Here is a 26249-nt window from a genome sequence, read left to right on the forward strand (position 1 = left end):
CAAACATCTAAGGGATGCAACCTGAACAAATGCCGTTTTACATATTTACCTTCTCATATGGCACAACACATGTCCCAGAGCTGAAACCCGGTTCCTGAAGCAAGCGCTTTTTCTCTCTCATTCCCGTCCATCCATCTGCAATAAGTTAAATTTGAGTACAGAACTTGCACAGCAATGCAAACTATTGATCGAAACAGCGGCAGCATCAATATAAATAATTAACTACATATGCCAGCACACATACAGTGTGAGCAAGATCTGCTTCTCCCGCTGAAGGATCATTATGTGGTTCACCATGATAAACCCACATAACATATGTGCGGTCCATCCCAAAAATGTGCAAATGATCTTCCACTACATGGTGAGGCCTCTTCTCACCATTCATACATGTGCAGCGCGGGCAATACACGTCCAGGTCGTGACCTTCATGAGCTCTAATAAACCCCATAAAGGGTTGAACACCATTTATATATGAAGGGGAACATAAGTGTCCATGCAGTATCCAAGTTCTGTCCATCTGTTTAATTATGAGATACAATGGTTGGTGATTAATTTAAGGCAAAGTAGGAAATGTATATCCATCGAGTACAAAACTATACTAGTACATGATCATGCATTTCAGCAATCATGTCGAGTACAAAACAAAAAATGCCCATCGATATTTTGGCAAACAGATCGTGTACAAATCTCTGCCATGGCATTTCAGCAAATTAACGGATCGAGTGCAGAACTGACTCTATATGCCCACGCAAATGAACAAATTGATCGAGGACAAATCGAGCGGAAAACTATAAAGTGCCAATTAGTTCGAGCATACTGACGATTTTTTTTAGCAGCATCAAGAAAATATAAATCGTTAGGCCGTCTTGCCCGATGCATGATTGAGCTAGAGATAGCAACCCTACCGTGGATCAACTTGACCGCCGGTGCGTCTCGAGAAGAACGACGGGGAGGGGAAGCTTCTTCTTCGCACGGACGGGACGGGGAGGGGAAGCTCTTCGCACGGACGGGGATAAGTTGTGTAGCGGTGGGTGGGGGGTCATGCGGCCGGGCCGCCCGGTAGGTGGTGTTTAATGGAGTTGCGTGTGTAATTTGCCGTGCACAAGGTTGAGGAATAGGCGGTTCCCTTTGCCGCGCGCACAATTCAAACTATCCCGCCCATGTAGTTTAAATTCGCCCTATTTTCGTTAAATCGACATAAAGTCATGTGAGTGGGTGGAAATTAGCAAAGTTGATTGAAAAATAGTAAAACTCTGGAATTATCCTTCAAATATGCTCTACTTCCTGTGAAAATCGGGGTGTGCATTGTGGAGGCATGTTGAGCTGTTTTATTTGTACCTTCTTCATTAAAACTCCCATTTTATGCACTTTGGATGGAAAGAAATCATTTGTACATAAATTTTGACAACGCCATTTGCAAACATTAATTGTTTTACATGCCAAGATGCACCCATCCACCAAATATGGGGCAAAAGTTTATCACAATCTAGATATATATGTATAATTAGTGAGGGACCCCTTTTGATTTTGTGCAATTTCCACTAATTAGCTAGAGAGAAGGGGTCAGTTAATTAGGCCATGTTAGGGGCTATGTGTTTTAGATTAGGGTTGTGTGGATTCAAATACAACTTCTATATTTGTGTGCTATGATTAATCAAAACTAGACCGATCGATCGCAAGCACACATTATTAGAGGCACATGCCTTTGCGCACAAAGTGCATGTGTGTGTTGTTGGCCACCAACGAGAGCGGCGAGAGAGCGATTGAAATCTCCAAATTAAACACATATATAAGCATACATGGTTAGGCCATGCATGCATATTTATTATATATATTGTGAGGCAAATAAATTAAAGTACATGTGTATATATATAAGTGTGTTTCTTGGCCACCAACGATATATAGATCGAGAGAGAGAGATTGAAATATATATATCCCCAAGAATATCTTCAAACATGTATTGAAATATATGCACGAATGATATGCAAGGTATGCCATGCGCACATGCACACTAATTATATATATTATGAGACAACTTAATCAAATGTGTTTTCATTGGAGATCGGGAACTTGTCAAAAATCAAGTTAATTAATTTATCAGCGCTAATTAGTTAATTGGTCGCCTACTTGATGAGCAATTAAGTGTCGTTGGCATATATATATATGTAGGGTTTAATTAGGGTTTAGGGTTTAGGGTTAGCTAGCTAGGGTTTTAGGGTTAGGGTTTACGGTCTAGGGTTTAGGGTCTAGGGTTTAGGGTTTAGTGTTTAGGGTGTTTAGGGTGTACATTTAGGGTTTATGGTCTAGGGTTTAGGGTGTTTAGGGTGTACGTTTAGGGTATAATTAGGGATTAGGGATTAGGGTTTTAGGGTTTAAGGTTTAGGGATCAACGATCGAGTGCACACACACATTATTAGAGGCACCCGCGCCTTTGCGCATAAAGTGCATGTGTATATATATAAGTGTGTTTCTTGGCCACCAACGATATATAGATCGAGATAACAGAGAGATTTAAATAAATATATATATATATATATATATATATATATATATATATATATATCCCCAAGAATATGTTCAAAGATATATTGAAATATATGCACGAATCAAGTTAATTAATTTATCAGTGCTAATTAGTTGGTCGCCTGCTTGATGCGCAATTAAGTGTCGTTGGCCTATATATGTAGGGTTTAGGGTTTAGGGTTAGCTAGGGGTTAGGGTTTAGGGTTTAGTGTTTAGGGTTTAGGGTTTAGGGTTTAGGGCTTTAGGGTTTAGGGTTTAGTGTTTAGGGTGTTTAGGGGGTGTATGTTTAGGGTATAATTAGGGATTAGGGAGTAGGGTTTTAGGGTTTAAGATTTAGGGATCATCGATCGAGTGCACACACACATTATTAGAGAGGCACCCGCGCCTTTGCGCATAAAGTGCATGCGTATATATAAGTGTGTTTTTGGCCACCAACGATATATATATAGATCGAGAGAGAAAGAGATTGAACTATATATATTTATCCCCAAGAATATGTTCAGATATATATTGAAATATATGCACGAATGATATGTGCAAGGTATGCCATGCGCTCATGCACACTAATTATATATATATATTATGAGGCAACTTAATCAAATGTGTTTTCATTCGAGAGAACTTATCAAGATTCAAGTTAATTAATTTATCAGCGCTAATTAGTTGGTCGCTTGCTTGATGCGCAATTAAGTGTCGTTGGCCTATATATATATGTAGGGTTTAATTATGGTTTAGGGTTTAGGATTAGCTAGCTAGGGTTTTAGGGTTAGGGTTAGGGTTAAGGTTAATTAATTAGGGTTTAGGGTCTAGGGTTTAGGGTTTGGGGTTTGGGGTTTAGTGTTTAGGGTTTAGGGTCTAGGGTTAGGGTTTAGGGTTTAGGGTTTAGGGTGTAGGGTGTAGGGTTTAGAGTTTAGGGTTTAGGGTTTAGGGTTTAGTGTTTAGGGTGTTAATTTAGGGTGTACGTTTAGGGTATAATTAGGGATTAGGGATTAGGGTTTTAGGGTTTAAGGTTTAGGGATCATCGATCGAGTGCACACACATTATTAGAGAGGCACCCGCGCCTTTGCGCATAAAGTGCATGCATATATATATAAGTGTATTTTTTGGCCACCAACGATATATATATAGATCGAAAGAGAAAGATTGAAATATATATATTTATCCCAAAGAAATATGTTCAGATATATATTGAAATATATGCACAAATGATATGTGCAAGGTACGTATGCCATGCGCGCATGCACACTAATTGTATATATATTATGAGGCAACTTAATCAAATGTGTTTTCATTCGAGAGAACTTGTCAAGATTCAAGTTAATTAATTTATCAGCGCGCTAGCTAATTAGTTGGTCGCCTGCTTGAGGCGCAATTAATTAAGTGTCGTTGGCCTATATATATATATGTAGGGTTTAATTAGGGTTTAGGGTTAGCTAGCTAGGGTTTTAGGGTTAGGGTTAAGGTTAATTAATTAGGGTTTAGGGCCTAGGGTTTAGGGTTTAGCAGGGTTTGGGGTTGGGGTTTAGGGTTAGGGTTTAGGGTTTAGGGTTTAGGGTTTAGGGTGTAGTGTTTAGGGTTTAGGGTCTAGGGGTTTAGGGTTTAGTGTTTAGGGTGTTAATTTAGGGTGTACGTTTAGGGTATAATTAGGGATTAGGGATTAGGGTTTTAGGGTTTAAGTTTTAGGGATCATCGATCGAGTGCACACACACATTATTAGAGGCACCCGCGCCTTTGCGCATAAAGTGCATGCGTATATATAAGTGTGTTTTTTGGCCACCAACGATATATATATAGATCGAGAGGGAAAGATTGAAATATATATATTTATCCCCAAGAATATGTTCAGATATATATTGAAATATATGCACAAATGATATGTGCAAGGTATGCCATGCGCGCATGCACACTAATTGTATATATATTATGAGGCAACTTAATCAAATGTGTTTTCATTCGAGAGAACTTGTCTAGATTCAAGTTAATTAATTTAGCAGCGCTAATTAGTTGGTTGCCTGCTTGATGCGCAATTTAGTGTCGTTGGCATATATATATGTAGGGTTTAATTAGGGTTTAGGATTTAGGATTAGCTAGCTAGGGTTTTAGGGGTAGGGTTAGGGTTAAGGTTAATTAATTAGGGTTTAGGGTTTAGGGTTTAGGGTTTAGGGTTTGGGGTTTGGGGTTTAGGGTTTAGGGTCTAGGGTTAATTTAGGGTTTAGTGTTTAGGGTGTTTAGGGTGTACGTTTAAGGTATAATTAGGGATCATGGATTAGGGTTTTAGGGTTTAAGGTTTAGGGATCATCGATCGAGCTAGTGCACAGACACATTATTAGAGGCACCCGCGCCTTTGCGCATAAAGTGCATGCGTATATATATAATAAGTGTGTTTCTTGGCCACCAACGATATATATAGATCGAGAGAGAGATTGAAATATATATATATATATCCCCAAGAATATGTTCAGATATATATTGAGATATATATATGCACGAATGATATGTCCATGGTATGCCATGCGCGCATGCACACTAATTGTATATATATTATGAGGCAACTTAATAAAATGTGTTTTCATTCGAGAGAACTTGTCAAGATTCAAGTTAATTAATTTAGCAGCGCTAATTAGTTGGTCGCCTGCTTGATGCGCAATTTAGTGTCGTTGGCCTATATATATGTAGGGTTTAATTAGGGTTTAGGGTTTAGGATTAGCTAGCTAGGGTTTTAGGGCTAGGGTTAGGGTTAAGGTTAATTAATTAGGGTTTAGGGTCTAGGGTTTGGGGTTCGGGGTTTAGTGTTTAATTAGGGTTTAGGGTCTAGGGTTAGGGTTTAGGGTTTAGGGTGTAGTGTTTAGGGTTTGGGGTTTAGGGTTTAGTGTTTAGGGTGTTTAGGGTGTACGTTTGGGGTATAATTAGGGATTAGGGTTTTAGGGTTTTAGGGTTTAAGGTTTAGGGATCATCAATCGAGTGCACACACACATTATTAGAGGCACCCGCGCCTTTGCGCATAAAGTGCATGCGTATATATAAGTGTGTTTTTTTGGCCACCAACGATATATATAGAGATCGAGAGTGAAAGATTGAAATATATATATTTATCCCCAAGAATATGTTCAGATATATATTGAAATATATGCACAAATGATATGTGCAAGGTATGCCATGCGCGCATGCACACTAATTGTATATATATTATGAGGCAACTTAATCAAATGTGTTTTCATTCGAGAGAACTTGTCAAGATTCAAGTTAATTAATTTATCAGCGCTAATTAGTTGGTCGCCTGCTTGATGCGCAATTTAGTGTCGTTGGCATATATATATGTAGGGTTTAATTAGGGTTTAGGATTTAGGATTATCTAGCTAGGGTTTTAGGGGTAGGGTTAGGGTTAAGGTTAATTAATTAGGGTTTAGGGTTTAGGGTTTAGGGTTTAGGGTTTGAGGTTTGGGGTTTAGGGTTTAGGGTCTAGGGTTTAGGGTTTAGTGTTTAGGGTGTTTAGGGTGTACGTTTAAGGTATAATTAGGGATCATGGATTAGGGTTTTAGGGTTTAAGGTTTAGGGATCATCGATCGAGCTAGTGCACAGACACATTATTAGAGGCACCCGCGCCTTTGCGCATAAAGTGCATGCGTATATATATAATAAGTGTGTTTCTTGGCCACCAATGATATATATAGATCGAGAGAGAGATTGAAATATATATATATCCCCAAGAATATGTTCAGATATATATTGAGATATATATATGCACGAATGATATGTCCATGGTATGCCATGCGCGCATGCACTCTAATTGTATATATATTATGAGGCAACTTAATCAAATGTGTTTTCATTCGAGAGAACTTGTCAAGATTCAAGTTAATTAATTTATCAGCGCTAATTATTTGGTCGCCTGCTTGATGCGCAATTAAGTGTCATTGGCCTATATATATGTAGTGTTTAATTAGGGTTTAGGTTTTAGGGTTAGCTAGCTAGGGTTTTAGGGTTAGGGTTAGGGTTAATTAGGGTTTAGGGTCTAGGGTTTAGGGTTTAGGGTTTAGTACGTGTTTAGGGTTTAGGGTCTAGGGTTAGGGTTTAGGGTTTAGTGTTTAGGGTTTAGGGTTTAAGGTCTAGGGTTTAGGGTTTAGTGTTTAGGGTGTTTAGGGTGTACGGTTAGGGTATAATTAGGGATTAGGGTTTTAGGGTTTAAGGTTTAGGGATCATCGATCGAGTGCACACACACATTAATAATTAGAGGCACCCACGCCTTTGCGCATAAAGTGCATGCGTATATATATATATAAGTAAGTTTCTTGGCCACCAAAGATATATAGATCTAGAGAGAGATTGAAATATATTTAGGGTTTATGGTTTAGGGTTTAGGGTTCATGGTCAAGGGTTGGGGTTTAGGGTTTAGGGTCTAGTGTTTAGGGTTTAGGGTATATGGAGTTTAGGGTTTAGGGTTTAGTGTTTAGGGTGTACGTTTAAGTTATAATTAGGGATCATGGATTAGGGTTTTAGGGTTTAAGGTTTAGGGATCATCGATCGAGCTAGTGCACAGACACATTATTAGAGGCACCCGCGCCTTTGCGCATAAAGTGCATGCGTATATATATAATAAGTGTGTTTCTTGGCCACCAACGATATATATAGATCGAGAGAGATATTGAAATATATATATATATATATGCCCAAGAATATGTTCAGATATATATTGAGATATATATATGCACGAATGATATGTCCATGGTATGCCATGCGCGCATGCACACTAATTGTATATATATTATGAGGCAACTTAATCAAATGTGTTTTCATTCGAGAGAACTTGTCAAGATTCAAGTTAATTAATTTATCAGCGCTAATTATTTGGTCGCCTGCTTGATGCGCAATTAAGTGTCGTTGGCCTATATATATGTAGTGTTTAATTAGGGTTTAGGTTTTAGGGTTAGCTAGCTAGGGTTTTAGGGTTAGGGTTAGGGTTAATTAGGGTTTAGGGTCTAGGGTTTAGGGTTTAGTACGTGTTTAGGGTTTAGGGTCTAGGGTTAGGGTTTAGGGTTTAGTGTTTAGGGTTTAGGGTTTAAGGTCTAGGGTTTAGGGTTTAGTGTTTAGGGTGTTTAGGGTGTACGGTTAGGGTATAATTAGGGATTAGGGTTTTAGGGTTTAAGGTTTAGGGATCATCGATCGAGTGCACACACACATTAATTATTAGAGGCACCCACGCCTTTGCGCATAAAGTGCATGCGTATATATATATAAGTAAGTTTCTTGGCCACCAAAGATATATAGATCAAGAGAGAGATTGAAATATATTTAGGGTTTATGGTTTAGGGTTTAGGGTTCAGGGTCAAGGGTTGGGGTTTAGGGTTTAGGGTCTAGTGTTTAGGGTTTAGGGTATATGGAGTAGTGTTTAGGGTTTAGGGTCTAGGGTTTAGTGTTTAGGGTGTTTAGGGTGTATGTTTAGGGTATAATTAGGGATTAGGGTTTTAGGGTTTAAGGTTTAGGGATCATCGATCGAGTGTACACACACATTATTAGAGGCACCCGCGCCTTTGCGCATAAAGTGCATGCGTATATATATAAGTGTGTTTCTTGTCCACCAACGATATATAGATCGAGAGATAGAGATTGAAATCCCCAAGAATATGTTCAAATATACGCACACACATGAATTATTAGAGGCACCCGCGCCTTTGCGCATAAAGTGCATGCATATGTGTGTTGTTCTGGCCACCAACGATAGATCGAGAGAGATAGATGGATTGAAATCCCCAAGAATTAGAGGACCCCTTGCACAAGTGTTGGCCATCTATATATAATATGAATCCCAATAATGTTCATACATGATAGGGCATATGTGTGAAGCAATTTTTTTTCGAGAACTTGTAAAGATTCAAATTTATCAGTGCTAATGGAAACTAGTGCACATTAGAGGACCCCCTCTTACACGTGTTGGCCATCTATGTATAGTTTGAATCCAAATAATGTTCATACATGATAGGCTATATGTGAATCAATTTTTCTTCCAAGAACTTGTCAAGATTCAAATTTATCGGTGCTAATGGAAACTAGTGCGCACTAGACGAGCCCCTTGCGCAAGTGCTGGCCATTACATATAGTTTAAAACTCAAGAATGTTCATACATGATAGGCCATATGTGCAAAGGAATTTTTTTTCCCATGAACTTGTCAAAATTCAAGTTTATCGGTGCAAATGGAAACTAGTCCAAAAAATTACATAGAGGTCCAAGAGAACTAGACAATAACTAATAGGACCTGCAACTTTACAAAAAGGACCCAAAAACATATAGAAGAAAATCAATCGAGTCCTTCTGGACCGCACATCAGATCTCTGCTCCGCATCCTTTCCAGCAACTCCGTCGCCGGGGACGCACCACTTGGGATGGTGTCGCCGGTAGTCGCCAGGACGAAGGAGAAGAAGGGCCTCAGCAACGGCACATTGGCTCTGAGAAGGGCCACTGAAAGGCCAAGATGTTCACGGGCAAGACGGATGACGCCGTCGTATGCCCCGAGCTTGTGAACGTTAGCAGCTTGACTTCCCCATTGACCAGATCTGAAGCACTGACCAAAGCAAGCCTCACCGTTAGCGCCATCACCTTGATGGCACCAGATCGGGGTTTGGCCGGCAAGATCCGCCAGATTCACCGTAGGCCAAATCTGAAGCCGATGACGAGATCCCCGACTCCATTGCGCCATTCTGCTCATGGGAAACACTGGATCTAAGCTTACAACAACATGAACTCCCTCGGATCCAAATTAACTGACTCAACTTTGCTTATCTAAATATGGATGTATCCACACATGTTTTTACTCGAGATACATACACGTCTAAGGAAAGTTGAATCAATTAATTTAGTTCGGAGGGTGTATGATATACAGAGAGAAGTCGGCCTCGTCTCCGGCCGGCGAGGCTGCCAGTGAGAAGGGGGAGAGGAGCCAGGGGAGTGGGAGAGACTCGAGAGAGAAAGAGAAGAGGAAGAAATGAGAGCTCCCTGGGGAAGAACATTATTTTTGTCGTTCTGCTCGTAGCTTGAAACTGAAAATTTCGGCCGCGCGCCAAATCATCCCGCCGCATCCATTCGAAAATCCCGTGACCAGTTTTACCCTTTTAACCCTGGTCCGGAAGCTACAACCCACCGACCATGGAGGGCTCATTCGGTAACAATGAAATATCTTGCCTAGATCCCGAACCCTCCCCACAGGCCCACACCCACCCACCAACCATTCGCCCCATTAGCTCAAAAATACTCTCACACGCCAAAGCTCTGACTCTCTACAGTACTACTAGATCTGCTTCGCCGCCGGCATACTCCTCCACAGCGTAGCCTTGATCGTGTTGGCTGTCCACCCACCTGATCCGCTCCCCCGCCGCCCTCGCCACCGACGGATCTGCTTCACCGCCGACCTCGCCACCGACGGATCTGCTTCACCGCCGACCTCGCCACCGATGGATCTACTTCACCGCCGACCTCATCCACAGCGTAGCAATCAACGCCTTTCCTGTCGACGCACCGGATCCTCTCCAACGGAACCGTGTCTACTTCACCGCGCCCCCCCCCCTCCATAGAAGCCGATCTATTCCACCGACTACCTCGGCGCAGCGGCTGTATCAACTTCACCAAATCCCTTGCCAGCCAACCAGATCTGCTTCACTAACGCCCGCTTCTACTGAAACAGGGTCGACTCATCGTCTCCCGCGTTCGCCGCCGCTGGAATGCAAGTTGCCGCCCCCGTCCACCCCGCCGCAGCTTGGTTAGTACGCTGGCCCGTTAGATCGCGGTATTTCTTTAGCCATGTTTTGTGTAGTTATTTGCAGATCTCATATGCCATTAAATTTCTTGATGTGTTACTTCGCATGAAGTTCGTTTAAATATTGTACAGTACCAAACCATTATCCGGTCGCTACCATCCTGTTCATTCTACTGACACCTGTGTGCATCCACATATTTATAGGGGACCCATTCATTTGCTGCCAACTGTTTTTGTACTGCATGCTATTCCTTTTATAGTCATGCTATGGGCATTTCCAATCTGGTTGTTCTTATATCACGTCATTAGCTCACCGCTAGCCGCTAGCTGTTTTCTCGTGTCTGCTATTCTTTTACTGCTTTTATAATCATGCTATGTGCATTTCCAATCTGCTTGCTCTTATACCTCGTCTTTAGCTTATAGCTATTTTTTCCATGAATGCTCTGTCGCACAGCCTTGTATAGTTATTCTTTGCGTGCATGTCTCGGTCTTTGTATTATCGTAGACTAACTTGTCAATGTTATTTTTCCTAGGGATTGATCATGCGAACCACTTATTAGAATATCCAACATTAACAGCGGGGACGCTAGGGAAGGTTGGAATCTGAGTTCTTGGTTGGTAACTTTGGCAGTTTACTTCCGTTATTATCTATAACCTATATGCATTGTTCCTTATGCAAGAGATAAACACTTGGAACCCTGCCATAGCAATGCCATCCATGCTTTACTATGTTTCTGCCTATTTGATATGCTTGTCTTGGAGCAACTGCGAAGGTGATTTGAACCTGACATTTGGTCATTCTTAATGCTAGTTTACTTTATGTGGAAAACCTTGGCATTACCCTACTCTAAATCTGAATGTCTGAAATTCGTATCTCATGCAAAGCAACATCTAGTTGGTTTTAATCTGATATCTGGTAAATATTGGCTTATTCATTTGGCAGCTCAAGTTTTTTGTTATTTGAAACCAGCTGACTTGGTCTTAAATGTGATATCTAAACACAGATTAAGGACAATGGAGCAGGAGGATTAGCATTTCACTTGATGGCTGAACCTAAAATGACAGGCATGTCGACCACGACTAGTGCACGCAAGAGAAGGACTGCAATGAGCAAGATGTTACTGCTACATGTCGTTATCTGATCTCTACATTGCGTAATACATGTTTGAATAGTTAATTGTTGTAACTATTTTTGCAATATTACCATAATGCAGTTTTAGTGAAGCAGTCATCATTAGAAGATAGTCGCCAAAGCGACCCTGTGCAACATTATGATGTAAGTCTGCTTAGTACAAGTTCCATACATTGTCTTATTTATGCAACTTGTTATTATCTTATATCTACATTGCATAATAAATGTTTGAATAGTTCACTGTTGTAACTATGTTTGCAATATTACTAGAATGCAGTTGTAATGAAGAAGTCCTTGTTGAAGATAGAGCGCAAAAAAGGTTCCGGCGTGAGCCTATGCAACGATATAATGTAAGTCTGCGCTTAGTACTTGTGACTATCTCATATCGACAATGCTTAATACATGTTTGCATAGTTCATCGTTTAACTCTTTTTGCATTATTATCGAGAATGCGATTACGATGAAGCAATCTTCATTAGAAGAGAGGCCCACAAAAAGTTCTGATCTTTGTTACGATGCATCCTCTCATAGCCGTCAACCTAGACCATTCTTTTCATCAAACAGTGAACATCTCAAGGCTGTACTTTATAAAAGACATGGTATTGCTGCTTTAAGGTCTGTAGCTGATATGTTGACCAAGAGTACACAAGATTCAATCAAGGCGGTTGCCAAATGTCAACATGTTATTGATGATGCTAATAGAAGTCCTCAATGATTCTATGTAATTTTTTTTATTTGGGCACATTAATTGCCTTGTAATTTTCCTAGTTATTTTATTTGTGTATGTAATTGTGTGTATCATTGATATCAGATTTTAGGCTCATGTAATTTAATGCAAGTTGACTAGTCAAACAACCAGGGCCCTATAACAGATCGGGCCGACCCATTAACAGTAGTGTGGGACCCACTTTCATTTTGGGCCGGCTCACTTACTTATCGGCGGCCGTTATCAGAAAGTGGGACCCACCTGTGCTTTTGGCCCGGCCCACTGTCTTGTTGGGCCGGCCCACTTGCTACATGACGGACCCCACATACTAAATGGGCCGGCCCTTTAAGAGGAAAGTGGGACCCACCTGCGTTTTTGGCCCGGCCCACTAGCGTGTTGGGCCGGCCCACTTGCTACATGGTGGACCCCACATAGTAAATGGGTCGGCCCTTTTAGAGGAAAGAGGGACCCACCTGTGTTTTTGGCCCGGCCCACTAGCGTGTTGGGCCGGCCCACTTGCTATATGGTGGACCCCACATACTAAATGGGCCGGCCCTTTAACTGGAAAGTGGGACCCACCTGTGTTTTTGGCCCAGCCCACTTGCTATATGGTGGACCCCACATACTAAATGGGCTGGCCCATTAACAGGAAAGTGGGATCCACCTGTGCTTTTGGCCCGGCCCACTGGCTTGGTGGGCCGGCCCATTTGATCTAATGTGGACCCCACGCACTAAATGGGCCGGCCCGATTAGCAGGAAAGTGGGACCCACGTGCTAATTGGGTCGGCCCAATAACTTCTTGGGTCGGCCCACTTGCTTTAAGGTGGACCCCACTTGGTAAATGGGCCGGCCCGATAACATGAAAGTGGGTCCCACATGTTTTGTGAGCCGGCCCTTTTGCCTGTTGACCGGTCAAACGAGTGCATTCGGCCCGGCCCACATGCTTAGTGGGCCGGCCCATTAATGTTTTGACCAGTCAACCTTAGAGGTTAGGCCCGACCCACGTAACTAATGGACCAGCCCAGCTATATAGTTGACCGGTCAAACTAAGTCAGCTGGCCCGGCTCGCAAACTTAATGGGCCGGCCCGCTTAAGACGTGGCAGGCCTCGTGTGGGCCTACCGTCTACCACGGGGTTTCAGCGGTTAACGCCGTTAATCGCGATTAACTGCGTACGCCACGTGGCGGTTTGCATGACGTCGCGATCGGCGGGCTCCCGGAAACACTTCTGCAACGGTCCGATTTTCCGTGGCGGAAGGGCACCCAAGCGCGACGGACCGGAAAAAACGTGGTAGGACTTTGCCTGACGCAGTTTCGACAACAGAACCCATATCGTCGGGTTAGGCCCATAGGCGACGAAAAACACCCCTTAGCGGACGATTTTGGGACGTTGCCTATCAGAACTTTTCTTGTAGTGCATGAAACCAATTTTGTCGGAAATATGGAGACTCCTCACAGAACATTTTAGATGATTTTAGAGAGGGAGTCTCCCACCGTCAAGAAACGGTGAAGACGTCCAAACTCGAAAACGCAATAGAAGATGCATGCGGATTCCGTTTTCGATGAACTTGGGCTTGTTGTAAAGCTAGCAACAAGCTCAAGAACCTCTCATAGAGAAACACCAAGAAGCAATAGGGATATGCAAAGTATGAAAAGGATTGAGCTCCCTAAGACGATGTGATCAAGTTACCCAACCGAAAGCCCCTCTTGATAGTGTGGCTATCTATCCTATAATCCGGTCTCCCATCAACCACCTTGAGACCGGTAAAAGGAAAACCTAGCAAGGTCATACCTTTGCCTTGCGCATCCCGCTTGATCTTGATGATAACTCTTCAAGCTCCACTCAAACCGGAATGCCACACTTGATCATCGTTACTTCGTGAAGACTCACAAATGCTCCCCCATACACTATGATGGGAAAACTCCATTGATGTGCATATTCACATGTCCATTATCATCAAATGGATGGCAAGCTTCAAGCATATGATCCTCTCGAGATGCTCAACTTGAACTTGCCCAACACAACCTTGATGACGATCACCACTTGCCGTCATCCTCTCATGGGCTATATGAGAGCTCACTCTCGATGCATGCCCATGGAAAGATACCATGTGACTTCACGTGGCACATTCTTCATGCTTCATATGTAGACCAAACTTGAATCTATTCTTCACTCTTTGTATTGGTCAACCTTGTATCTTTTCATGCTCTATCATACTATCTTGATCGATGATCTTGATGCCCATACACAAGGTGTATCTTTATCTTCATGGCATCCATACTTGAATCCAACACATGGAATACAAGTAGTACCTATGGAATATTCCTTCATATAAACTCAATGAAAACATTAGTTCATAGGGGTTGTCATTAATTACCAAAACCACACATAGGGGCAATGTACCCTTACACATAGTCCAGAGGGGCATCGAAGAAAGGCAGCAGGGCGGCCATACCAGCCCTAGGCGCGGCCTGGCCCTGGCCCACGCCTAGTGTGATGTGGGTCCCCCTAGCCTTCGCCTATTTAATCACGATCTCGGGAGATCCTGGACACCCGAGCCTCCAACCACGAAAAGTTCCGTCGCGGCCGCCATCGCAGACCCTAGCTCGGGAGGGTTCTGAAGCTCTTTCCGGCACCCTGCCGGAGAGGGAAATCATCGCCGGATGCATCTACATCACCATGCCCGCCTCCGAAGTGATGAGTGAGTAGTTCATCCCTAGACTATGAGTCCATAGCAGTAGCTAGATGGTTGACTTCTTTGATTTGTGTCTCATGTTTAGATCTTGTGAGCTGCCCTACATGATCAAGATCATCCTTTATTTAATGCTACATGTTGTGTTCGCTGGGATCCAATAAATATTGAATACTATGTCGAGATCGATTATATATTTTCCCAAAACTTCCTATCTCTATAAACACCTCTGAGATCTAAGAGCATCTTCAGCCGCGTTTCCCAAAACTTCTCCAAACGACGCCGGATCAAGCGTTTGGGGAACATGTTTTGTTCGTGCCGCGTTTGGGGGACGTCGCTCCCCAGCCGCGTCCCCCCAAAACGCACCCCAAATAAATAAAAGTACACGAAAATAAAGGTTTTCATTCAAATTTGGTTATATACTACAAGTTTGAATGAAAACGGCTACATTTTATCTAACCCTAGCCTATTGGCCGCCCGGCGGTGCGTTCGACGGTCCCGCCCCGTAGTCGCCTGCCCTCCGCCGCAGCTCCTGCTGTGCGCGCCGCCTCTCCATGCGTAGCGTGGAGGCAAGATGTCGCTGCTCCAGCAACGCGTCGTCGCCTGCCCTCCCCTGCTACGCCGCCTGGAGGGAGAGGTCGATGGCGCGGTGAATCTGCGCGTCTTCGCGGGCACGTGCGTCATCCTGGAGCTTCTTCTCCGACTCAAAGGACTTCGCGAGCGCTCATTGCTGATCCGCCGTCTAGTCCGGGTGCGGCCCATCGTCGTCGGACCACTCGAAGTTGTCGTCATCGTCCTCCTCCTCCGCCTCATCCTCCTCCTCCGCTTCGTCGCTGTCGTCCTCCTCCTCCTCCATTTGCGCCGCCAACGCGTCGGCCTCCGCCGCCAACGCATACGCCCGCGCCCCCTGGGCCGCCTCCGTTGCCGCCAACGCCGACTCCCGCTGCTGACGCTCCTCCGCTGGCTGCCGCTGATGACGTCCACCACCTCCTGCCGCCGCTACTCAATCGCCTCCATCCGTTCACGGTGCTAGGGATGCCACTCCATGTGCAGGCGATGCCGTTCTGCACGCCACTGCTTGGTCATCTCCTCCGTCCGGCGCCGCCGCGCCTCTTCCACTGTGGCGGCATCGAACACCGCTATGGTGTTCGCCAGCGCCGCCTCCTCCCACGCCTCTTCTCTGTAGCTTCCAGGTCGATGTCGAACTGCCGGTGCTTCAGGTGGTGGAGGTGGTGGTGGAGACGGTGGTGGAGGGAACTAGCCGGCGCCGGGGCGGTTCATCATTGCGCAGTGGTGTTTATGCGACGAGGGTTGTGCTTGCGGCGGAGAAAGGGGTACCAGCGGCTGTGCTGACTGCCATTAGGCCGGGTGGGCCTTTTATAGACGCCGACATCGCCAGAAGAGGCAAGAAGATAGCGCGAGAAGAGGCTAGAAGCGGCAGGAAGAAAGCGCGGAAATGCGCGGTGGCGTGCGACGCTGGAAACGCGTGGAGGCTACGTAGCACCGATGAGATGCCTCGCCTGCCCCTCCGTCTCCATAAAGGCAAAGCTGCGACGATTTGTTCGTGTGTCACTGCGCGCCAATAACTTCCGTCCCGAGGTAGGCGACAATTAGATTTAAACTTGAATGTGCCACTGACGCATCGGACCCGCCACTCCCGGCCTCGCATTTCGTTGTGTCCGCCGTGCCCAGCCTCCCTGCGTAGCGGAGACAGACTCGGGGCGGCAGGCACCTTACTGAGCCGCGCCGAACGGAAAAAGGCTTTGGAACGCGCGGCTGGGAACAGTTTTTTGTCCGACGCGCCCTAAATCTCTTTGGGGAACATTTTAGAGGACGCGGCTGGAGATGCTCTAAATCCAAAAAAACTGATATGATTGTTCTTGAGATTACCAAAGTCACCACATGCACTATCATGGAAACGTCACCTCCCTTCATACCAATTCTTGTTATCCAAAAGATATGACATCATGGATACTGTAACGCTAAAAGCAGTTTCCCCGCAAAGAAAAATAATATCACAATTAAATTTAGAAATTTAAGGGTCTTTCTGCTTTAGAAGATTTTCGTAGGAGTTCTTTCCTAAGTAGGTTGTCTGATTTGTAGAATTGAGTTCGACAATATTTTCTTGTATGGATTGCTTTTCATTACATTTTGTAGAATTTTTTTCAACATCAACTTACATCTTTTGGAAATTTTAACCCTGAAACAAAGATCTCCTGGAAATATTTTGTTTCTTGTTCGATTAAACAAAATTTCGCGTATATGAAATTATGAACACCATTATATGGGAAACAAAGATGACATTGCAATCCTCTATGGACACGAATATCCTCTCTACCATAACAAAACCACAAAGAGGTAGATCATTCAAAAAAGTAATAAAAAGTGGCCTAAGAATGAATGTAGCAAACAAGATTCTCTTAGGCTTTACGATCTTTAAGCAATATTATTCACACCTTGAGTATTGATTTTTTTCTTTAATCGAGTTTGAGAAGTGAGCCTACCCCAATTCATTAGGGAAGTGAATATGCAACCTAGCCACTTGATTCAAGTCTCCGAAGACGTGGATTCGGGTTCATATTATTTTTTTAAAAAAAATCGATGTAGGGGTTTCGTATTCCTTTTTCAAATTGCGGGCGTTAAATTTTCTGGATTTTGTAGGTAGATGTGTTTCGATATATTAATGGAAAACTTACCGAGGAAACATTTGAACTTGCAAGATAATAACATTTAGGAAATTTAAACCTTACTGTAAGATAATTGCCCCAAATTTTTTTTTAGGGAATACCCCAAATTGTTTTTTTTGAGGGAAAGGGAATACCCCAAATAGATTGGTTCAATGGCAATAAATATCACTGGCAGCCCAATAGCCTATTAAGGCCTTAAGCCCAGTGAGAAAACATTCTCTTCTGAGTTCTCCCTCGACTCCCGTACTCCACGTCTCCCCCACACGGCCACTCAGAAGAACCACCACAACACCTCGCTGACGCCGCCGCCACCGCCACCGCCGCCGACGACGACGATGTGGCGTTCGCGAGCTCGTGCTCTCCTCCTCCTGCGCTCTTCCACGCCGAAATCTCCCCCGCAGCCAAATCCACTTCGAACCTTGACCCGAGCGCCACCGCCACGCCTTCTCTCCCGTTTCCTCTCCTCCTCCCCTGAGGCCCTCCCAGACGCCTCCTTCGCCTCCGCCTCCTCCTCGGAAACCCTCCCGGACGCCTACCCATCCTCCTCTTCCGACGCCATATCCGCGTCGGCTGATCCCACCGAGGACGGCGAGGAGAACCTGGCCGCGCTCTGGGAGGAGGATGCGGACGACGCGGACGACATCTTCGTCTCCACCGCCTCCTCCGACACCGCCGATGCCGAAGCCAGCGACGAGGAGGTCGCGCGCGTCCGCGCCGTCGTGGAGTCCACCCCGGAGGACCAGATCCCCTCCGCCATCGCCGACATGGTCGTTGACTTCACCGAGCCGCTCCTAGCCGCCGTACTCCTCTCCGCCGAGAACTGCTCTGGTAAAAAGCTCCTCCTTTTATTCAAGTCCGCCGGGAAGAACAACCCCGACGTCAAGAGCCTTGCCAATCTTGAAATCATCGCTGGCAAGCTTGCTGATTCAAATGAGTTCGACAAGATGGATGCGTACTTGCTCTGGGATATGGTTAAGGAAATGGGCAGTGTGCCAGGATCAGTGAACACTCAGCTCCTGAATATAGTGATGTCAATGTTCTGGAAGCTTGAGAAGTCCAAGGCGGCGCTAGAGGTGCTTGACAAGTTCAGTGAGTTTGGCTGTACTCCGGATGGTGACAGCTACTATCTGGTTATCCAAGCAGCCGGGAAGAAGGCCATGGTTGGTGCTGCATGGGGTGTGTGTGAGAAGATGGTTGGCTCTGGGTGCTTCCCTGATGGGAAGAAGACCGGTGAGATCGTGACCTTCTTTTGCAAGGGGAAGAAGGTCAAGGAGGCACATTCAGTGTACCTCGCAGCGAAGGAGAAGAAGGTTCAGATTCCAACATCAGCCTTGGATTACCTTGTTGGTGCTTTGGCGAGGAATGATGAGACCATCAGTACGGCTGTGGAGCTGCTGGAGGAATACAAAGGGAAGTCTCTCAAGCATGCAGGCAACTCCTTCGCTGCAGTTATACATGGTTTGTGTAGGATGAAAAATGTGAAGGATGCAAAGAAATTGTTGATGAGGATGGTGAATCTCGGCCCAGCTCCTGGCAGTGCAGTGTTCAACTTTGTTATCACGGGGTTGTCTAAAGAGGGGGAAATGGAGGAAGCAAAGGGTTTGATAAGAGTGATGGAGAGCCGAGGGCTGCGTCCTGATATTTACACGTACAGTGTGATCATGAGTGGCTACACTAAAGGAGGCATGATTGATGAAGCACATTCTCTACTCCGCGAAGCCAAGAAGATCCACCCAAAACTAAGCAGGGTTATGTATCACATACTAATTCGTGGTTACTGCAAGATGGAGGAGTTCGAGAAGGCTCTGGAATGCCTAAAGGAGATGAAGGAAGATGGATTGCTGCCAAATATGGATGAGTATAACAAGCTTATTCAGTCATTATGTCTCAAAGCTATGGATTGGAGAACAGCTGAGAAGCTCCTGGAGGAAATGGAGGGTAGTGGATTACGCCTTAAGGGTATTACACGCAGCCTCGTAGTAGCAGTAAAGGAATTAGAAATGGAAGAAGCGTCAAAAGACAGCCAAGAACCATAGTTTTTTTTTTAGGATACGCTTGAAGTGACAAAGACACTAATCAGTTTTGGCTCATTGCCCCTTTTTGCTCTCTGCATCTCTGGTGAGGTTATGAAAACACCATCCTTTGTACTTCTCTGTTTGTTGTTAGATTCTAAAATAATTTTGCATTTATATATATTATAAATGTTGGACCGGGAGGGATGCGTATGTAATTTGGTCTAGAATTTCTGCTTCTGTGGGATTAAGAACTTTTGCATGCCATTTTCGATCCAATCTCCTGCCCAGCCAAGGGAGGATGTGCAGCAGGAGGTATGCTCTATTACATGAATAGAAGAGCATGCCCTATATGCTATTATTTACTATAATGTACAGTGTTGGAATGTCAGAGGTATAACTATAACCTTATTTTTCTTTTGCTCCAGATCTGATTTTTCTGCACTTTCTCTCTGTAAATCTTTGTGCTTGGTCTGGTCCTAGATAGTGAAAAAAAAATCATCTGGTTATCTGCCTGACATTTGTCTTCTACTGTTGTTCAAGGAGACCCTTACTTGATAGGGCAGCTGAGCTACATGAGCTCAAATGGTTCTAGTTGCGCCTCTTCAATATCTATGAAATGATTCACATCCACAGAATTGCGCATAGTTTTCTCCTTTTATTTTCTAAGTGGAATTGGTACCTTATCAGATATATATAGCTGATATTCTCCTCAATAATCTCTGATATAGTATCTCTTCGTTCATACAGTTGTGGCTCTTTTGTATTGCTCCATCATCAACTACCTGAGGATTCTCTCTCACAAGGTTGGTGGGATGCCTGCACTACCTGTGATTGCTTCTGGGTTATGTTCAGAATGGGGGGCAGTGAGGGAATGTTTGCTTCATGCCCTGTTTAGCCCGACAAAATGTTGGCAAGAATTGGCTTGCCATTATTTTTGGCTAAGGAATCCTCCACCCACACTTGAGCAATTATTTGCAAGAATCCGTGAGAGGGATAAAGGGAGACTACTTGGCAACATACCAAATCATAGAGCAAAGTGTACTAGGCCACCAATTTTTTGTCAGGGCTAGCTTGGGCAATGAACCAAACGTAAACCAAACCTACCCTCAATCTACATGTGTCATCTGCGTCAGAAATGTAACATGTTTTGATTTGAGAGAAGACATCAGAAATGTTCCTACTGTTTCTTCAGAATGGTTTGAACTTCACAACTGTTCTTGGTAGCCTTCTGATTAGACAAAACAGACTTTTTCATCTCCTTTCTGTTTTCTTGTTCAATAAACATGAGACTTCTTGATTTTCGTTTTTTTTGCTACTGGGTACTAAGTTTCCGACACTTATTATGGATCGGAGAGACTAGAAGATTTTTGAGCTTCCTCTTTTGTATGACATCTAGAAATAATTGAGATGTTGAGACATCTTACACATTTCCAATTTTCTCCTGAAAATAAAAACATTACAGCGCCCTGCTTGTACGTGTAGTTTTAGGCTTTTCGAACAGCAGTATACCACGTAAGTCCAAATGTGACGCAATCAAATTATTACCATGCAACTCAACTCGTACTGACATACAGTCAATATATATATTATTTTATTTCAAGGATAGTATTATCTATGAACAAATTTTAAAGTGTCGTCTTTTTCTCCAGATCCAATTTCTCTCTTTACACTTTTGTGTTATTCATGGGATAGCTGAAACTTGTAGGGTGATCCCCTTCTTCATGGCATGCAGCCACACACTTACCACTCCTACCAACTCTGATATGATTGCCGTTCAATTTCAGTAGTTGTTTTTGTTCTGGAATCATCTCAGTTTTGCAATTCCAAGAAAAAATGAATACACATATGTACAATACGAGATGGTATGTAGAGCAAAGGCTCAATGATCTGACACAAGCAGTACACAATCCTGCATAAACGAAGATCATGAATAGCAGTACACAATCCTCCGGTTCATATTAATTGACTCTAATATGGATGTATCTAGAACTAAAATGTGTCTAGATACATCCATATTGAAGTCAATTAATATGAATCGGAGGGAATACTCAATTGTCCAGCGATGATCTTTTTTTTTTCAGGTGTGACTCACCATCAGTCTAAAAGGTGGCAACAAACTGGGGCCGTGATTAACTTACAAGCAACATAAGACATGCTTGATTTCAGGTGTCACCACCGTAAGACATGAGCAGACCACAAGATGGATTACATTACATTCCCTAGCACAAACAGTAACTGCACTTCAGATATCAGATATTCAGATGTACATGAATTCCCCGCCCCTGACAGCATTGGCTGCTCCCTTCCTGTCTTCCTCCTCCTCTCGCTCCCGCTCCCTCCTGCTCTCGTAGGCATGGTCATCTGTCCTCAGCTCATGCCGGCAGATCGGGCAGGAGTTGTTCTCATCCTGAGAGACAAACATCATGATTGGTTAGCTATGCAGAGTTGTAATGATCAAAACTGCTTCGAGAGCAATGGTTTTGAGGGTGTACGAGGGAGATTTTACCAGCCATGGCTTGAGGCATGGAGGATGGAAAAGGTGCTTGCACGGCAGCTCCTGCATCTTGTCATCCACAACCAAGTTTTCCCGGCAAACAGCACACTCAGTCTCACTACCCAGTCTAGCAATGATTTCTTCAGTTACAGTTACAACAGGAAGATTTGCGACGACTTCCTTTGAAGCTGGGGGTACCTTGGGCTGTGCTGTAATACCCTGACAATAGTAAATCAACTCTCAAGATCCATAATAATATAGTATGATTTCTATCTACTTTATTGTACTTATAACTGAAGAAGGAACATCAAAAGACTCTCAATTTTGATGGACTTGTGATAGGAACACTAGTAAGTATAGTAAATTAATTGTACTGGTAGATCGTTCCCATTATAGCAAACAAAAAGGGCCTGTAAATTTGAGGGTGCAGGTAAAGATGGTACACATTCAAAATCTATCAAGGATAACTCACAAACTACACTAAACTACACATTGGATAAGATACTAAACAAATTTATAAAATTTGTTCTTGTCTCTATAGCCCCAAGAAGCCATAACTTTTAGTTGTATACCTTCTCTGGTTAGTTAAGATATTTGCATCAACAAATTAAACTTAGAGAGGTTAGGATATAAAAGTAGACACCAAAAAAATGCGACCCTCATGAAGTACTCAAGCCTACCTGCAGTGATGCTTCCAAGGCAGCTTCGAAATCCATGTCCCCTGTCCCTGATATGGTGTTTAAGAAGTTCACAAAAGCAGGTGGCAGCTCCCCTCCTCTCGACTCTGTTCTAGTGGTGTTCCCATCTTGATCTCCAGAAGGTTCCTCTGCAATGCTCAATTCACGTGCTAAGTTCTGGGCAACAAGCCATGCTGGAGGAGGAGGTTCTTGTCCCACGGTAAGGTGGCCTTCAAAAAGAAATCTAGAGTCTGGGAAAGGCAACACCTTATTAGCAAATAGATATTTCAAACGATATATAGACTTTTGAGGACAGACAATTGATGTAACCAAAGTACACTCATAAAAAATCTTATACATTCAAAACTCTCATATGTTTATATAAGTTGCTGCGATAGACCAAATAATACAATCTATTAACTATGGATGTTACAAGCTGAAGTTCTTGTGCTATTACAAACACCCCCTAAGGCCAATCAATAGAGGGACTACCAGAAAGAAATGAGCATCGGGAATGTTGCATTCCAAAATCTCATAAAACATGTTCATGCTATCTTTCTAATCACTGATGTGTTATGAAACTTCACAAGTTACTTAAATTTCTTAATTATATACCTGGTACCCTGTTGCTTGGCATTGACTCCTCTTGTTCTTTTTCATCAAGATGCTCTCGGGCCCTCAAAATGCAGGTCTTGAGGTGCTCCTTTTCAGAAGGATTAGTTAAGAGCTTCTCTGTTCCTATGAAGAGGTTCAGGCCAGCACGCCAGAATCCAGGTGCTGTATACCTAGTCTGAAGGACGGTTGCGACACGGCAAACAGTAGAGTACATCTGCAGAAGGTATTTTATATATATCGATGAAGACAATACAGGCAGAAAAATATATGACAGGTATAAAAAGAAAATGAACTGTAGCAACCCAAACAATTGATTTTAAGTAAAGCAAAAATAACATGCTCTAGGTTTATTTGTAGTAAGTAGTACGAGGATCAGTTCAGGAGATAATGGAATAGTAGGATAACATGAATGAATGCTATTCATGGCAAGTATCTTCGCTAACATCTGTTTTGAACTCCCAGTGTTTCAATTCAGTGTGATGGTTTGTGACATGAGCAGTGCATGAGCTGATGATCATTAAGGTTATTTTTTTCATGTGTTCAGTACAAAGTCAGTAGGCTCCAGCTCACGGCCATAATACTCTGTCACAACGTATCATGTACCTATATCATGTTGTATGGTGGTTCGATATTGTAGTTTCTCACTTCTAGCAATTCAACAACGTATCAATTTCCATAAAAGCGAGTTGTTCTGTTTCGGTGATGCCCAAGATGATACAGCTCTTTATACAGAGTTGTTTGGTTGTGGACAAGGCCAATTTCCTATTCGCTATTTGGGTCTTCCGATTCATTATCGGAGACTTACGATTGCTGAATGGAAAATAGTGGAAGAAAGATTACAGAAGCGCCTTAGTAGTTGGAAAGGTAAATTGCTGTCCCTGGAAGGGAGATTGATACTCATTAATTCGGTACTGACAAATATGGTACTATATATGTTATCATTCTTCCTATTGCCAAAAGGAATTCTGCATAAACTCGATTATTATCGATCCAGATTCTTTTGGCAAGGGGACAGCGAGAAAAAGAAGTATCGACTGGTCAAATGAAGTATAGTTTGTAGTCCCAAAGATCAAGGCGGGCTTGGAGTTCATGATCTGGAGGTCATCCTCACCAAAGACAATCTTGTCAAGCGGAATTGGCAAGGAAGTAAGCGATGTGTTTTTTGTCATCATGATGAAACTATTAAACACCTCTTCTTCCAGTGCCAGTTTGCGAGATCTATTTGGTCTGTCATCCAAGTAGCGTCTACCTTGCACCCTCCGACTAGTGTGGCCAATGTCTTTGGCAATTGGCTTCATGGTATAGATTCAAGGTTTAAGTTGCTTCTTAGGGTGGGGGCACTTGCAGTGATCTGGGCGCTTTGGCTGAGTAGAAATGACAAGATTTTTAATGATAAAAATTGCTCTTTGTTGCAGGTCATCTACAGATGTACATGTATTCTCCGTTTGTGGTTACCTCTTCAGCGCTTGGAGAACCGAGACCTATTTACGGAGGTCTGTACACGGTTGGAGGCTACGGCGAGGCATACTTTTTCCCTACATGGGTGGCAGCATAGTCTACGGATTGAAACCCCACCCGCATCTTAGGCGTCATATGATTCATCGTTTCGATATGTATTTCGCCTATTTTCTCCTTTAGTTTGATATTTTTGTGATACTAAGACTATTAAAACGGCTGCGTGCACCCTGGTTGTGCAGAGGCTGGATGTAATTGCTTATCAAAAGTAATAAAGCATCCTTTATCGAAAAAAGCAATTCAACAATGTTAACTCATATCAGCCCAATATTCAGAGGCCTTTTGTCCATATAGAATATGTGAAACACTTCCCCTAGACAGTTTGTCCGTGATAACATCAAATATGAGATGATCACATCTCACCAAAATTCACCATCTAGTCATGCAAGAACAATAAGGCTGACAATTCTACTTTTACCTGCATAAAGCCAGCTGCTATAGGTAAGATTCTAATAAATTTCCTGCTGCTTGCCTGCTAGGGTAAGCGAAATACTACTCAAGCACATGAAATTGGAACATTCATGGTCGATCAGGGCACGCTGCTAATCAGAACGACCATTGCTCGTCGGTTTAACTAAAATAGCCGCAGCTTAACTAAGGCGAGTCTGAATTTGAGCAGTTGTATCTAGAAATTTATATCCCCCAATTCTACTAAGGCGAGTCTGAATTTGAGCGGTTGTATCCAGAAATCTATATCCCCAAATCCTGCCCTCCTAGATCCACCCCAGGCAGCGACCTCTCCCTCTACACGAGCAAATCTAGCCCGTCGTATGTATCTCCCAGCCAAGCCCCATGGCAGGCGAGGCGCGCGAATACTTGCTCCTATGGGTAGGGGGAAGGCGAGGCGAGGTCGTCCATACATACCGATTGGCGGAGGGCGGGCGAGGCGCCGGCGTAGCGGTCGCGGAGCGTGGCGGCGAGGTCGGCGACGGCCTCCTCGAAGTGCTGCTTCTTCCCGAGCTTCCTCCGCAGCGCCTCCAGGCGCTCCGCCGCCGCCGCCTCGTCCCCCGCGGTTGCGGACATGGTGTTGCGGTCCCGGTTCCGAACGAATCCTCCGCTCCTGGGGCTCCGAATCCTCCGATGTCGTCGCCTGATTCGGGATCGGGCTGTCGATGGTCTGGCCGCGCGATTCGTGTGATGATGATGCGTGCGTCGCCGGAGGTATAAATGCCGGCGTGTATGGACTCTCTGTTCCGGTGGTGTCTTGGGGGAGAGGAAAGAAACGCCGCGGGACGGTGGCTTGGGCAGGAGGGCGGTGACGTGGTCGTGCGTGGCGTGCGGGTGGACGGGGACGGAGAGCGGTTGGGCCGAACCTTACAGCTAAACTCCAGGTCTGTTGGGCCGAGAAGACCAGAGACGGAACCGCGATGGGCCCAATAATGCCTGCTACCAGTGTCGCAGCCTCGGAGCATTCCGACGCTGGAAGTTTTTTTTCTTACTATTTCTTC

General features: G+C 44.0%; 2 protein-coding genes across 2 annotated transcripts; one reads left to right on the forward strand and one right to left on the reverse strand.

Annotated features, from left to right (window-relative positions):
- The first annotated feature begins 17706 nt into the window (after positions 1-17706).
- LOC127301469 (uncharacterized) lies at positions 17707-20808 on the forward strand. Its single transcript, XM_051331722.2, has 2 exons — positions 17707-19603; positions 20248-20808. The coding sequence occupies exon 1, from the start codon at positions 17821-17823 to the stop codon at positions 19519-19521; it is 1701 nt and encodes a 566-aa protein (XP_051187682.1). The 5' UTR covers positions 17707-17820; the 3' UTR covers positions 19522-19603; positions 20248-20808.
- Positions 20809-21545: 737 nt separating this feature from the next.
- Positions 21546-26047, reverse strand: LOC127301468 (E3 ubiquitin-protein ligase AIP2). Its single transcript, XM_051331721.2, has 5 exons — positions 25666-26047; positions 23287-23500; positions 22675-22922; positions 22007-22213; positions 21546-21907 (listed from the first exon to the last, which is right to left on the reverse strand). Exons 1-5 carry the CDS (start codon positions 25822-25824, stop codon positions 21758-21760), a joined length of 978 nt encoding a protein of 325 aa, XP_051187681.1. The 5' UTR covers positions 25825-26047; the 3' UTR covers positions 21546-21757.
- Positions 26048-26249: the final 202 nt, after the last annotated feature.

Source organism: Lolium perenne, chromosome 5, assembly GCF_019359855.2.
Source record: "Lolium perenne isolate Kyuss_39 chromosome 5, Kyuss_2.0, whole genome shotgun sequence".
Taxonomy (NCBI): Eukaryota; Viridiplantae; Streptophyta; class Magnoliopsida; order Poales; family Poaceae; genus Lolium; species Lolium perenne.